General features: G+C 37.7%; 1 protein-coding gene across 1 annotated transcript in view; it reads right to left on the reverse strand.

The window, feature by feature from the left end:
- The window catches only part of LOC139967367 (cytoplasmic polyadenylation element-binding protein 3-like), a 61,301-nt gene extending 45,832 nt beyond the window's left edge, over positions 1–15,469 (reverse strand). The window contains exons 1-3 of the mRNA XM_071971077.1: positions 13,893–15,469; positions 7,157–7,265; positions 1,532–1,711 (exon numbers count right to left, since the gene is read on the reverse strand). Coding sequence (XP_071827178.1) covers positions 1,532–1,711; positions 7,157–7,265; positions 13,893–14,936 — 1,333 coding nt within the window. The 5' untranslated portion in view covers positions 14,937–15,469. The remainder of the gene's footprint in view (positions 1–1,531; positions 1,712–7,156; positions 7,266–13,892) is intronic.
- Between the last annotated feature and the right edge of the window lie 629 nt (positions 15,470–16,098).

A 16,098-nucleotide genomic window follows, 5' to 3' on the forward strand; every position in this document is an offset into this window, starting at 1 on the left:
AACTTCAAATGACCCTATGACCTCCACCAAAAGCAATAATAGGCTCCTTAAATTTGATATGGTACATCTAAAAACCAAATATGAAATCTGTCCAAGGTTCCTTGAAATCTTGCAATATCATGTTTACAAGGCTTTCACAATTTGACCTGTTGTCCCTAAATGACCATTGACTTCCACCAAAATCAAAAGTCTTCTTGTACTCAATGTTATACACCTTCTTACCAAGTATGAGATCTGCCCAAGCTTCCAATATTGAGATAACATGTTTACAAGGTTTTCACAATTTGACCCCTGGTGTCCCCAAATGACCGTTGACCTCAACCAAATACAATACGCTAATTGTACTCAATGTGGTACTTTTACACACCAAGTATGAGGTCTGCTCATGCTTTCCTTCTTGAGATATCATGTTTACAAGCTGGGTGTCACAAACGCACACACATACACAAACGCCATCATGAATGCAAAGGTTACGATTATCATCGAAACCAACTAAGCAATTATTTCCTTCCTGGATAAAATTATACTAAACATCACGGCCATGCATTCACTGCTTCTGCTAAACAATTTTAAATTTTGCCTAAGTTACAACTTTGAAATCTCTGTTTAATGTTGTAACACTCTGTGTGCTTAGGCTTAGTCTTGAAAGAAACTGAAAGGAAAACCTTTTTCTCAAAAGGAACGATCACCTCCGGTGTTACCATTCAGGATGGTCGTGTAAAACGCAGTCAAGCACTCTTAGGTACTGTAGATTTACACTGTATACAGCTGTGCATACTTCATTACTGCATACTGTGCAATGTAACCATCCAAGGCCATCCGCAAGCTGCATGTTGACATTTTATGTTTAATACAACATATTGCTCTTCTCATGAATAATCATTACATTACAGTATACTGAACATGGACGTTTCGAAACTGCATGTTGACATTTTAAGTTTAATACAACATATTGCTCTCTTCATGAATGATCATAACATTACAGTATACAGAACACGGAGGTTTCAAAACTGATTAAGTCTTTTATCTATTGAGGCTCTATCCATTAGCTCTCCATGTTACATACATACAAGTTTTTGCTGATAAGCCATTTATTTTAACAAAATTGCAGGGAAGATTGCCCCGAGGCCCGTCCTTCTAAATATCGCAACTTTGAACTTTGATATATACATATCACGTACAGTAGATGTGAGAAAATTAAGTTTCCAGATGTACTTGTACTTAGAGCTGATTCATCAGAGGCTCAGTCACCTCAACTCTGAATGAACACTGAAAGGACCACGAGATGACGATGTCAGTGCTGAAACATTCACTTGACGTTGATGTAACAACTTCAAGTGTTCTTAATCCAGTTAATCCAGTCAACTTTGTGATGGGGTGGTTGTTTGGTGGTTGTTTGGGGATGGGGGAGGCAACATAGGAAGGGCATATTTAATGGATTTATGGTATCATGCTACTACACCAGTAGTCGCCATTGTACTTTACAAGTTTAGGATTCTAGGATTCTCAGATGACATACAATATCTCTCACCTTCATCTATATCTGGAGGCAGTCCACCCACAAAGACCTTTCTTGAGTACCTCTCCGGGAGATAGTCTGTAGGGGATCGAGGAGAGATCTGCCCCGGTGAGCTCAATGAGGGTACGATTTGATCGTGGTTGTTCTCGTCTAAAAAGTTGTCCATCGACGGGAACATGGATGACGAAGGCCCTGAGGAAACAACAAACGGCAACATTGGTACATTATCAGATCTGGCATCGTCATGTTTACATACATGTTAAAAAACTGTTGCGATTGATAAAAGTGTTCCAGGTTGGTAATAAAACCATGCAAAATAACTCAATATTATCCTAACACTTGTACAGTTTAGTTTCATCATTTTAAAAATATTCCATAAAACTACAGAGAGTAACAAATGTAAGATTGCTTTACATTATACTACAGCAGAGTATGTTCCAATATTTATAACTTCAAAGCTTGGCATCTGAACCAGGTGATGATGCAATAACACTTTTTTATCACTGCCTCTCCCTAGTTGATAAAAACTATAGGGAAAATCTGTGATGACTAATAAAACCAAGCAAGAGCGTATACAAATGAATATACAATCACAGTGACACACCAATAGGTGTTAAGTGGTAAGTACTATATACACAGAGGGCTTGGTGTATGAATACTTACTGTACCAAGCAGTTGTCTAATAACAGTAAACATGAGATCACATCCTCTTATATTGCACTAGCATAGACTTCTGGTATTTATCTTTTATTTTCACTTCTGACAATGATCAATTTATGACTCATTCAATGTAAGGTATGCGTTATTCAGCAAGCTACAGTACATGATATATACAATGTTAGTTACAGCAAGCACTATTAAACCTACACTGCTGAGCTCTCTAAATGGAAAATGTACAATTCGTTGATCAACTTCAAGTTAGCTTGATAAATAAATTTCACCTCCAACTTCCTATCCCAAAGCATCACCTGGTTTGCTCAGCTATATTATGGTAAATTTGTGTGTCTCTAATGTGTAATGCTGACAATAAATTTTGACAGAATTCATTTCACCTGACCTTTCTTCTGACTAGTCAAGCCAAAAGCTTCAAAGCCAAAAAAAAAACAGAGTTCTGTTCAATTAACTAAGGAAGAAGGATTTGGCATGGCTGTTTCATCAATCCAACCTATCCCGTGAGATTACCAGTTTGTGTGTATATATTCTGCCAAAGGTAGCCAGCCACTTAGTGCTAACATTGCCAGGGGCAGACTTAAAACAACTGAACAGCACACATATATCATTCTCAAAGATTTTTATTTAACAAATATATATATAAAAAAATTGACAACCAAGCTGTAAATTTCCAGGGTTTTCTTCCTTTTTATTTTTTTATATTTTTTGTAGCTACAGAAGGAAAGCGCACTATATAAGCATATATAGGCATCAGTTATGAATGGCATTTTCAACTCAACTGATCTCTAATATTATTAACGACAACATTGAACATGATGTAACTAGATGAAACCTTTGAGTTGGGGAAGATAGATACAGGCCTTGTTCACATGTGAGAATGGATCTCGTTTCCCTGCACCCCCACAAAAACTGTAAATGGGCACTGGATCAAAGGACTAATGTAAGAGCATTTTGCAAGGCACAAGAAGGTCACAATGACTTTGCGAATCCAAATACTTAGCAAGTCACAGACCTACAGCACATACGGTGATCTACATGATCTAGAGCGTTCACACAACAATACTGACCACCATCGCATGGTCTGGATCCACTCGGATTTATTCTCAAATGTGAACATGGCTACAGACAAAGTGTGTTCATAGCAACTGTTTAAGCTCCGGTAGTCCAGTTTCATCATTCTTTTGATGTTGCTTGATACTGAAATCCATAATCCAGTTTTGACTTTGTATCATGAATTTTGAAATTTTCCAAATTTGCATTTTACATACAAATATATGAGGACAATGTATCCATCAGCATGATGAAATGTTTAGAAGGAAATAAATGATATCAATAATTATTCATGGGTTCATTCATTTCCAATAGGAGTAGAAAGTCTAGGAAGGTTATTTCTGATCAACTGCAAGTTTTATTTTTATGAGTAATTCTCAGTATACTTAGGGTTTGGTGGAAGGGTGACTCAAATGAAAAATGCTCCTATAAGTGTTTGCTATGGCTCTCCGAATACCACCCACTGCAAACAAGAGGCATATATACAGTAGGACATTGTATAGTAGATCAAAGTCAGTGTTTTTAGTAGAACCACATTGTTATACTACATAGTATTAAAGGATAGAGTTCTGTGCTCTTAAGTTATTCCGTGCGCATGTCAGTCATTGAATTGAAAGAAGACGTGTCACTTATTCAAGCTGGGTCGTAATCCATACAGTTACACAATGTACCCAAGCAGCCACATGCAGTACCATCAACACATACTGTAATCTGTAACATCCCCACATGTGTCAATTCACCTAATTCCAAAATCAGTAATGTCACAGGAAGACACTATCAAAAATATCTGCTAATCTGCGATTAAAACCCAAGGCTCACTATTTCTGTGCACGGTTTCATCTGTTCAGAAAGAATTGAATAGAAAAATTCCCATTCACTTAATACAAAATGTGTATGGTAAAGCAAACAAAATCTTAAAAGCTTCAAATTTTCCTATACAAATGCATAGGTTAGTCATTTTTAGTGATCAGATTCAACTTTTTGTCACAAAAGCTCCAATTGCACGGCCTATGCCAACGAGATGATGCTATGCGAATGTTACCAAACTGTTAATTAGTTTTCTCGAGACAGCTGTCCCTGCATTCAATAGGAGCTGTCTTGAGGAAATCTCAAACCTACGTACAACACAGCGTCACACACAGCTCAGCTTTAGTACAGCCACGACATGTGATGCTTTTGCAGCTGTACTGTGAAGCAGCTTTCATCCAATATTGAACCTGTCCAGGCAGCGAGGGTCTATTTATGCATTAATTACATCTAGCGTAATTATTTCCTCATTCATGACTGCCCACTTCAGAGGATTCTGTAGAGGCAATTCTAAGTTGTAAATTCATAACAGATCGTTCTATGAGGCAATTCTGAGTGCAAAATAAATATTTGAAGCTATATGGAGGAGAGAGGCTCAAAATACTAGTTGTAGTTAGTACTGTAAAATCACAGTTTGTAAACCATGGTGATCTAACACACGTCAACTCAGTGAGTGCAGTGAGCAAATGTTACACCATGCCAAACTCGTACAACATGTGATAAGTGAATATTTGCTTTGACTAAATAGAACACGCGTTGCATTTGAATGAAAATAAGTGTAGACCTCGACTGCGTATTATCGAATACTATCAAATCGATTGCAAAAAAACATATTCATAAGTCTTTAATCTAATTGTTTAAATTATCACTGGATTGGTTTCATTATTTACAGTCAAAGTACAATGAATAGTTGAATACAGATTAACTTTCATTATAGAGTTGTAGACCTAGTATAAAAAAAAGTTTCAAAATTATGCCCAGAATCTCTATATATATGATACAATCTATACTGTACAATCTCCTTACTTTGAAATCTGTACTTAGCCCAGTTATGAAGCCTGGAAGGCCTCAATATCTCTTATCTACAGAAAACCAAACATTGAATATGACATGTGCAGTACAAACACATGTACTAGGAAACTTTCTCATCAAATTCAAATGGTGGTGATTAATTTGAAATTCCAAGTGTGTTGTTGGGGTTTTAATAATTAGTTCACACGTTGCAGCTGTTTATAACGAAGGCTACAAACGAATGGACAGCGCGACAATGGAATATCAATGAAATGGTTTTCTAATACTTGATACAGGAGGGGAGAGAGAGAGAGAGTGTGTAATTAATTAGTGATGCTAGAGTATGTAAATTTCAGTGATAGATAATTAAACCAATACCTAAATTTTTTTCGGTAGTTAATTCACACCATATCATCACTCAGTCTCAAGGACTACTGTATACAGAAATTATCTAGAGCTGTATCAGTGAGAATTTTAGAATATCAGCATGCGAAGTATACATCATTGTGCTTTAATGGTTGGTATTAATTACATTGTGTATAAAGCAGTGAGCTCTGAGCAAGTTCGTGTTCCAGTTGGCTCTGATTTTTTTGCACTGTTTTCGCTGTGGAAAGAGACTGTACAGCTGTGCTACTTAGTGAAGTCATATGGGGCGGATCACAAGATACTTCAGTACTGCAACTAAATGATTGAGGCATCACAATTTCATATTCGAAGTTAAAAAAGGCGGAGAGATAAATATCATCAAACTAAGTAATAGATTGATAAAATACAGATAGTAGATAACAAGAGCAAACAAACCAGTTAAGAGTTGCAAGCAACAACCTGTCCTGACACAGAAAACTGTGTGGATAGAAGGCATTTATTTATAGACTAAGACTGCACTGCTAGGCTGTTATCAAGAGGAGCTGCATAACCTATTGTGTGCACAAAAAGTAACAGGGAGGCTTCAATTGTTATAGTGTCCCCCCTTCAAACAAACAATCCCAGATTTGGAACCCCTCTTCAATCAAAGCTGCCCGGCATTCGGGGCAAAGTTCATTTTGTGTTTAAAAATACTGCTAATGGTGACCCTACTACTGTATAAGGGGGAAAGGGTAAATCACAGCTCATCTCCAGTTTTCCTGTGAGTAAAGCTGACTACACACATCACGGTATAGATGAACAGGAAGGTTTGGCACTCGTCTTCTTGATTGAGGATGTCCCGTTCAAGAGAGCTCCCAAATGAAACGTAAATTGCCAAACCAGAAAACGTGCATGGCTCTGCTGTACATAGGCAAACGTATACCGACTCTGTACAATTTCAAAGCATGCATGCGTCAAAACTGCTATCCGAGTGATTTGAAGCCAAAAAAATTAATAGAATGTCAAAGGATGATTCAGGTCAATATTCACCCACATGGTTCCAAAGTTTGGGCAGCAAAAACTCTTTTATTTTGATTACTTTGATTAATACTACAGTGCTGGGTGCACATTGAATTTTTTCCAGTCCGATAACTGTATGTCAATGATTGACTTTCTAAATAGTAATAATTTGATCAACAGGATGTGAAAATCCACAGACTTGACTTAAGGATTATTACATCTAGTGATAAAATGACCGCTATATCCAAGAAGATGTTTAAAAATATAGAATGGTAGGTTAAAATCAAATGGCTTTGTTTTGCTTTCCTCCGTGATCAAAAACTCCCAGTAATGTTACAAATTGGATATATCATGGTAGACTAGAGTGCATAATTTGTTGCTTGGAGGCAGGTAAGAGAGGATTGAAGTAAATAAATAGCATTACCATGGGTGAAATGAACAAGCTTGGAGTGCTGTTTTACAGACCTTTCTGTCCTCTTTAGTTCAAAGATTCAGTATCATTTGTGTAGGGTAACTATCAAAGTATAGTCTTTAAAATGTTCAATGGCTATCATACAGTAGTCATTGCAAAAAGTCACTACTTCCACGAGTTGACCCTGTCAACAAGGGGTGAGACTTCTACCCACTGCATACAAGGTCCTCGATGAAGAAATGGGGTGATTAATTCCTTTTTCCTCTCAATTGAACAACATTTCACGTTTCCTCTGTCTAAGATTGCTGTTATATACTTACATGGGCTCCTCATATCTCCGACAGCATTTGCTCTCATTATATCCAGCAACTGGGTTTCCAAAGCTGTCATCTTCATTGGATCCATGGTACCATTGCTAGGACGAGCCTCCTGATAAGAAGAAAAGACAAGAGCAGAGATTGCAGGAGATTGAATGTTCACTCATATTGCAAACATGCCAGTTACAGCATTATTGAAATGTTTATCCTGTGAGGCCAACGAGAGGTTAATTGTGAACCACGCAGAGGGTATACAAGGATACACGTAAGGCCAAAAACCGTCTTGCCATATGTTGCTTAGTGGAAAAACATTGGTGAAGTCTAACAATAATTTTATTCTTTGCTTATTGAGGATGTGAGGATGGTAGAGGTGATGGAGATTTCTTATGTTTTCATGCATAAATTTACAATTTACTTTATTACAGGCAATTGGCACAAAAATTAACCTGACAACTGTTCTTTTGGGGCAAAGTCTTCTCTCATGCACCCACATACAACATCCCACTCACAACAGTCCCACCCACCTATGTGTATATTTGTACAGTATTTACTGAAATATTTCAAAATAATTAAGAACTGTTATCATCAAATTAGACATTCTCTACAAGCAAGAGACCCCAAATTTGTCAAAAATACAGTCACAGTGATATTGTGGATATATTTGTGATAAATCCCTAGGCATACATATCTGAACACAAAAATATTTAGTAGTCTTTCATATAAACATCACATCCTACTTTTAAAGTTAACCTTTGCCATTTACTTACTTCGTGTAGCACACAACAGCTCAAACGGTCACAAGACCATGTGTTCAAAGTCTTAATGTTAACTGGAAAAAAACAGATAGTGCCTATTTTGTCTACTGGTATTTTAGGCAGTAAACATTTCAAGGCCTAAGTATGCACACAAAATGCCATTTTGCCTCGTTTATTCCAGCCTTTTCTCATTACACACCCTTTATTCATGTTCTTCAATTTTTTTCCTTTTCCTAACATTTTTTTTTTGATTCTCTTTTATTTTACAAAGATCTAATCTCTGATCCGAGCAGTTCATGAATGCAAAAGCGACATTCAATATTACTACATCTGATTAATTTTACAGTGCTTAACCAGCGTGGCAGAGCGAGCTGAACATTCCCAACATCATATTTTAACAGCCTGTGTTACCCGATGGTCGCATTCCAGTGAATGTAAACATAGACCAAACCATGTGGCGTTGTACCAGCATGGTAATTATAGATTCCCCTAATAACGCTTTGCATGCAGTACTACCAAGTGGTATCTAATAAATGGTGTCAAATGAATTATGACTGCTAAACAAGGAAACCCACAGAGGCTCTATACCCAATTTGAGAAAATTAAAGTGCCTCTGTGCGATAAGAATGAACCCTGCAAAAATGCCACAGATACTAGGCCAAAGCCTTGGCACTGGTACAACTCATCATACATACTATACATGTGTATATATACAGAGGTTTTATGTGCATCTGTTTCTATGCGCTCTTGTTTGGTATGTGAGAAGAATGCAAGATGAAATTCCTGTACAGAAGTGTGTACCGACTAATAACAGCTTGCTCAAACATCACATGACTGGATGCATCACAGGTCACTTGGGATATCTAACGTACACGATCAGATGATGATAATAATTTTTCCAAGTAAACTGTCAGTAATAGTTCAGTATAAATTCTTTCCCACTGTTGACATCTTCTATTAGTTTGCATCTTCAACTATCTATATCCTAGCAACATCATTCCAGAATCTAGACATCTGCTTTCACCAACCCATCCATCCATCCCTTGACCTTCATTCAACATTCAACATGACCTCCTACATCCATCCAGGAGCATGAATAAAAACTTAAGCTGATGTAAGAACATTGCAATTTTACATCATACCAACTAGCATGGCAAAAAACGGTATTGCGCTACATGCCACATCAACATTAAACACGTTTCAGTTGCTAAGCTATGTGGTGAAATGCCATAGACGACTTTCTTGAAGCATCACCGGATACACAAGTCATTTAGATTACGAGGCCTTTTTGGGCAATGTGAAATTGGTTAAAATTTGTGTGAGGCACAGAAAGGATTGAAGTTAGCATGTTCGTAAGCTTATCCTACGGTGCAGACTTTTGATACGACATACTGCACCCTGTTACCACATGTTACTGTACAATCCCACAACAGACCTGATGTCAGACAGTTTACCAAACGTAACGCATAGAGAATACTAAGTCCTAATATCTGTTCAAAATTCTAGCATTAGTGAAGGGGGTGGAGTAAACTATGGGGGGGTGATCAGAAATTTCCCAGCAGGGTTCTGATACATTTTCAACCGTTCTAGTTGATAAAAAATAGATAAATATCCTGTGATGGAGATTCAAATGCATATCAAAAGAAGTGAAAAATTTCACCATTAACATTATCTACTTGAGTTGGGTTGCTAACTTCCAGAAATACGACGAAAGCTAAGAGGAGTTGCTCAATATAAGGTTGTAAATTCTAAAACACTATCCTACATTTCCCTCCCACCGGACCGCCTCCTTTGTCTTTTTTTTCAACAAATGAACCTGATTTAGCGAGGAATACTTGAATTAATTTAAGAAGTGAAAGTTGACTCTACTCAGGCTCATGAACTGCATGTTATGGGACTTTCAGCATAAATTTAACAAAATACGCAATGAAACTTGACATTTTTTTTTCTTCCTCTCTGGAGGACAAAGGAAGCATGGGTGTTGATCTTTCCATGCAAGACTGTACACAGCTGTAACAGTGAGATTCCAATTAAGTCCACAAACAGTTACTTCATTAAAATAGACCAACAGATATTACCTCATTACACAATAGCTGCATCATCCTGTGAAAGTTGATGAGATTTTAGTAATGGCTTTGACTCCTTTTGTCCAGAGCCTGTGGCTTTGTGGTCAACAGTCAATTTAACTTGCTTTGTCTGGTCTGACAATGGCTTGGCTGCAAACCTGATGGCCAGCTAATTATGATGTGAATTTCCTCTATTACACTCAATACTTAAGTCAAAGTTTCCTGAGCAATGGCTATACCTTTGTTCTTAGATAACAGTGTACAAGAAAGTTATTTCTTCTTTGTTCACACATCTACTACAAGCAATACCAAAACATTTCACACTATCACATATCCTATTTCTTTAAGTTCAGACCCCAAAACATCACAAAACGACCGACTGTATGACCAAAATTGAAGAATGTCTCAGATTGCTCTACAACCTGTGAAAAGCTATCAATTGAAAATACAGGAAAAACTCATTGAGTAATTATATAACAAATAGCTACATAAACTGGTCTCATGGTTAATATGCTATTCAAAGCTATGAATAGTAGCTTTTGTTGAGTAGGACTAGGTGATATTTTTACAAAAATGCAAAAATTGGTCCACAAAACAGAGTGAACTTAGTTTAAACACTCACTTCATGTAATCTGAAATGAAATTAAAATAAGGTATTGTACTTGATTGGGTGCCCAGATTTCCAAAGCAGCCACTGTACTGTGTAATGTACACTACAGTACTTAAAACATGACTTCATCATGCTGAGAGCAACCTCCTGTTCATGCTATCACAGGGTCTTCTTCATGGTCATTAGGGACAACCAACTTTCACTTCGGACAACCAAAATCAGCTTTGAAGATTTTACAGCGAACAACTCATTGTAGTACTTCAAATTCAGTTTGCATTGCAACTATATACCCTCCCAAAAAATGTTTAATTGGTATCAACCTCCATCACTCTGAAAATACTGAAATAAACAATATTGGTAAACCTATGATCCACCTGATGGAGAGAGTAAACCAGGCATAAAACTGGTGTTCACTTCTATTCACCCCCAAACCTACTCATCTCTTCCACAGTGTGCATATTGGTCAATTCTTTGTTGTCTTGCTATACATTTTTGGACAATCAAATTTGCCGTTCGGACAAGCAAAACATAAGACTCGGTTCAGGGAAGAAAAAAAATTTGCCCTGCATGAAGTCATGGAAAGTTGTGGCATATTAACACAGTTCTTGAGGGATGTACTGCAATCCTGCCTGTGCTATCTTTTCTGATGTGTAACAAAATGCAATGGTAACAGTTGAGAGCATCAAATACTTGTGGGTACATTTGAATCTGGGGTAAGACTTTGCCAATGTTGGTGAGTAATCATTTCTTATGATTGCTCAATTTGTTTGATTCCTTGCCAGGAAATGGATCGGACAAATTGTATTTAGTACACTGTAGGTGAACGGTACGAAAGGACAAGGACCCATGTATTATTGTCTTTGCATCAAATGTAATATCATGTTCTGAATCTGAACTGAATCTGAACCAGAGATAATGCACACATGTGAACCAGTTAATAAAATATGTGACATCAAGGAAATTTTAAATATGATGACTTTCATCTTTCGAGAAGGTTATACAGATCTGCTTCACTTGCAACTAGAATATGATATGTATAGTATACATTATGAATTCAAACCTGAAGATGTTAATGCCTTGGGAAAGTAACACCTTGTTAGTTTGGTATACATACATTATTCCACACAGTATTAATTTATCTGACTTATCCTGTTCTTATCTCACAATCAATGGTAGCAAAAGTGCTGGGAGAGACACAGAGAGGATGCAGGTAAAGAAACAGCTGGCCAAATCCAGAAGAAGGTAAATACAGGAAATAGGGCAATCATTAACAAAGGAATTAAATGTACCAAGACCCACAAAGAAAACCAACCTTTTGTAGTACTGTAGTAAATATAACAAATCTTTGCTGAGCTTAAAATCTCTACCAGTATACCACAAGCAGGCATCAGCCATTGTGTTTCAGATCTGCTGGCGTGTGGCAAGGCTTAGAGTGAACATTTATACTTTTAAGAGGATCAACAAGGATTTGTGGTTAAAACTTCCATGCTGATAAACTGATATTTGTGAAGATACACACAGGTTTCTATAACTAAAGGTGACTACAAATCTGGTGTTTATCAATATGCTGGAGGGAAGGGAGCAACAATAAAGGTCTGAGGAAAGTTGGAGAAAGAATTTATAGGGCTAGAGCTACTGGGTGATAGGTTATCTTGATTAAAGTTCAAAGGTTTTCCTATTAAACTTAAATCCACAATTCAGGCCCCTGGGATACTACTTTGGTTGTATCTATATTCAGTTTACTTCTAATCAACTTGAGCTTATTTAGCTTCATGATCTGGACTGGCACCTAAAATAAGTCCCTTACATAGGTCACTTTTCTAACAAACAGAAAAGCTAACCACCATCTGGTTCACCTGATTTTGCTTCTCAACATGCTCCATAAAATGATCTAATTGCTACATACATACAAGTACAAAGAATGCAGCAGTTCTGGTACACAGGAACCACAGTATTTTAAGAGACAATAGTCACAGCCTTCAAAATTGCCACGTCCACAAAATTTGAACACTAAATTATTCCCTGCAAGGTATTATATGCTAAGTCAGACCAGTTACTTTCTTTATTCAAATCAAACAAGCTACATCACAATGAATTATAAGAAAGTTTGTAGCACTTTGGTGACCTTAAGTTTCCCTTTGGCCATCCATCATGATAAAGTTTAATGCAAAGTCTCACATTTTATAGGAAACTGGTTTGTTTTTCCCACAAAACCCAACAAGACTGTGAGACTTGTCGTTGTAAGTTATCAAAAGCGGCATTTGGAATTGGAATGGATTTTTGCATAAATTTGGAAATGGATGCAAAGAACAGCCAATGAGGTAGACTACCTGTGTGACTGCAAGAAATTTTGTTTTGTAGTCTCTAAGATAAAGACTTAGTTTATACTTTGTTTTAACACTCCTAGCATTTGCAATCTTACTATATGTACAACAAAACAATGTGTAATTTAAAAAAATATGCCATGCTTCCATGAATGGTTTAGGGTATTCTCAACTGAATGCACTTTTGAACTACTGTAATTGCTATTTCTCTTTCGTATTATTTCTAGATATATTAATTATCAGGCATACTTGGAGACCCTGTTTGTTTATACATGAGCACAGTATAATTAAATGTCAGCTGAACTCAAAGAGAAAAAAAAACACACCAAACTACAGCAGCACAATACAAACAGACGTGTATGAAAATGGTATAGCTGGGCGTGCCTGTGAAAGTTATCGATGCAATTACAATATCTTCAGTATAGAGACCAAAGCAGGCTACTGTATGAAGTTGTGAAACAGACATATTGGTTTCTCAAAGTCCAGAATGCAGATATGATTTTGGCCATAGCACAGTTTATAGAAAATGTATATTTTTCATGTAGCATAGCATTGATAAGGATTTTTTAGTACTTTTAAGAAAACGTTATTGAGAACAGATCTGTGATGCAACAGAATAGAAGTCACTATCAGGACATCTCTTGTGGGTGTGTCTGGTCTGGCTCATTCGAATTACAAGTTTGAGTGTTTCAAAGCAAAAGTAATCTACTCAAGACAGACAAAGCATAGATCTGCCTAATGATCACTAAACTCATAAACTTTCTGCGCCAAATAGTATATGCTGATGGCATGCGATAACATTTCAGTATGGCCCTATATTTCCAGATCAATCGTGCATTTAACATTTCCAAGTTAGCTTAGACCTTGGCTGAGCCTATATCCAACAAAACAATAAATGAGGACATTACAAAAGTGTAGATAAACTCAAAGAGGACAGTGGCATTTTAGAATTCAAAAGCAGTAAACATCTATACAATATCTCACCTGGTATGGAAAGAATGGATTCCCATTAGTGCCAGCAACATTATCATAGCGCTTCACATCAGGTCTTGAAAAGTCAAAGGCAGTATTAGGCACAGGCCCCATAGTATTCTGCAAAGCTTGTTGGGGAGAGTAACTCCTGCCAAGCATTGAGGAACTGGAACTTCTCGGGAACTTGGGAGGAGAGATCACTGGGTTTGTAGGGGACCGTGGTTTGGTGGGGGATAGTGTATTTGTTGACAGTGGTGGCATCGATCTTCTGTTCTGATTTGGAAAGGTAGCAGGTGGTGATCCTACACTTCCCCATGGGTTGCTGCCAAGACTTTGTTGTTGTTGTTGTTGTGAGTTCCATCCTTGCGGTTGACTACCATTCCAGCTTAGGTGTTTATTCCCTTGTAGTAGCAGGTTGTTAGCTTGGAGCTGGGCCTGTGCTTGCAGTTGTGTTGTCAAAAATGTCTGCTGTGAACTCTGGCTAGGCTGTGGGGGTAGGCTTCGTCGTTGAGCTTGTTGAAGACTCATTGGAGGAGCAAGAGAAGGGTTGAAGAAAGATGAGGTCAGAGGAATGTTTTGCATTTGGAGAGCACCATTCATTGTTGGCATGCTCTGCATCATGGGATCCTCACCGGCCTGTCCTGACCAAAGATTGGTAGCTGGCACTGAACTTGAGGCAGCATTATTACTTCTGCCTGGATACCCCAGAGTATCCTGAGGACCGAAGTCGTAACCCTGGTACTGTGGTTGCGTATGAAGAATTGGTGAAGTAGCTGGTGAAGGGCTTGAGCCTTTCTTTTCTGGTACAGTCAGCGGGCTAGAATCGCCTGACTTTGATTTAGACAAGGATGACAAATCCTCAGAGTGTTCAGAGCCTAAGTCGTTACTGGGCGACAGCTGCTGCAGATGCTTTCCAGCAGATTTCTCCAAAAGCATGTCATCTTGCATTGTTGGATCAGGAGAAAATAAAGATACACTTTCAGAATTAGGATAAAGTTCCAATGGGGACAAAGCTCTCATTCCATGCACGTCAACTTCAAGACCAACTTCCCCCATCTGCGCAAGCAGAAGGAACGGTTTATCCAATGGAAGACTAGCTTTAGTGTATTATGCTAGTCTTTGCTCTTGCTATACGGTCGGCGATGTTATAACTGTCACTGTGTTAGTATAAGTAATGCCCTACACTACTAGTCCAGTTACCGAGGTGATACTGTTACAATTCCGGTGACTGCAGGCCTAACCAATTCTTCAGAAAAGCTTGCACTTCTGTATTGGTTGTCTTTTCCTCACGTAGCACGAGGAAACTTTAATTTCTCTTCTTAAAACGGCATAGTAGAATGGCTTTAAATCTGTTATTTTCTTTTTTTCAGCACAACTGCAGAGCAGACAGCATGTACGTACTGTTGTCACCGGTTCCCTCTTACTTGTCCAGCTGTTAAGCTCACGCGAGATACTGTTCGTATTCTGTATGTGTTATCTACCAAGTACTACATACACTGTTCTAACGTGTATGGGAATTCGTTAGAACGACGCGCCTGCTGTTACTGTATGTTAAGTGTGTCTGTGTGAGTCTCCCTCACTAAAAATATTGACCCATCCGATAAAGACATATACAGTGCTAAAGTAAGGGTCTCTAAATAATCATATTACGTAATGTTTTGCAATATGCGTTCCAATGAAAAATGGTTTACTTCATTAAAAACTCAACTAACTAAATGCTACAACAATAAATAGTGGAGAAAACTAGAAACCTTAACATGCATAGGTACTCTTTATTTAATTTTAGACAAAAATAAGGTAATTTTCGATTCCTTAATTTCAGATCTGGAAACCGTCAAGCCTGGAACCTATGGTTACAAAAGGTGGCGCTTGTCATTTATCGGTTTCTAACCTTTCACATTATAATCTATATTTTACCTTCAATACTCTCACAACCCATTACAACATGGAAGTTATAAAAAAAAAATACAGAAAGCATTAATTAAAAAGAGAGAGAAACAGAACAATCCAGAATCCCACAATACTGAATTAAATATCAATTTGACACATTCGTGCTTGGTTTCTTTACATTAAAGCAATCACCATTTCTGTAACTGGGGGAGGGGAGGGAGGGAGGGAGGGGTGGATGGTAACGTGATGTTCGTGAGAAAGTTCATAAAATAAAGGGACCGTCGACGCGACCTATAGCGGTGCTCGCTTTTATCTTTTCTTGTTTTGG

Source organism: Apostichopus japonicus, chromosome 5 (genome assembly GCF_037975245.1).
Source record: "Apostichopus japonicus isolate 1M-3 chromosome 5, ASM3797524v1, whole genome shotgun sequence".
Taxonomy (NCBI): Eukaryota; Metazoa; Echinodermata; class Holothuroidea; order Aspidochirotida; family Stichopodidae; genus Apostichopus; species Apostichopus japonicus.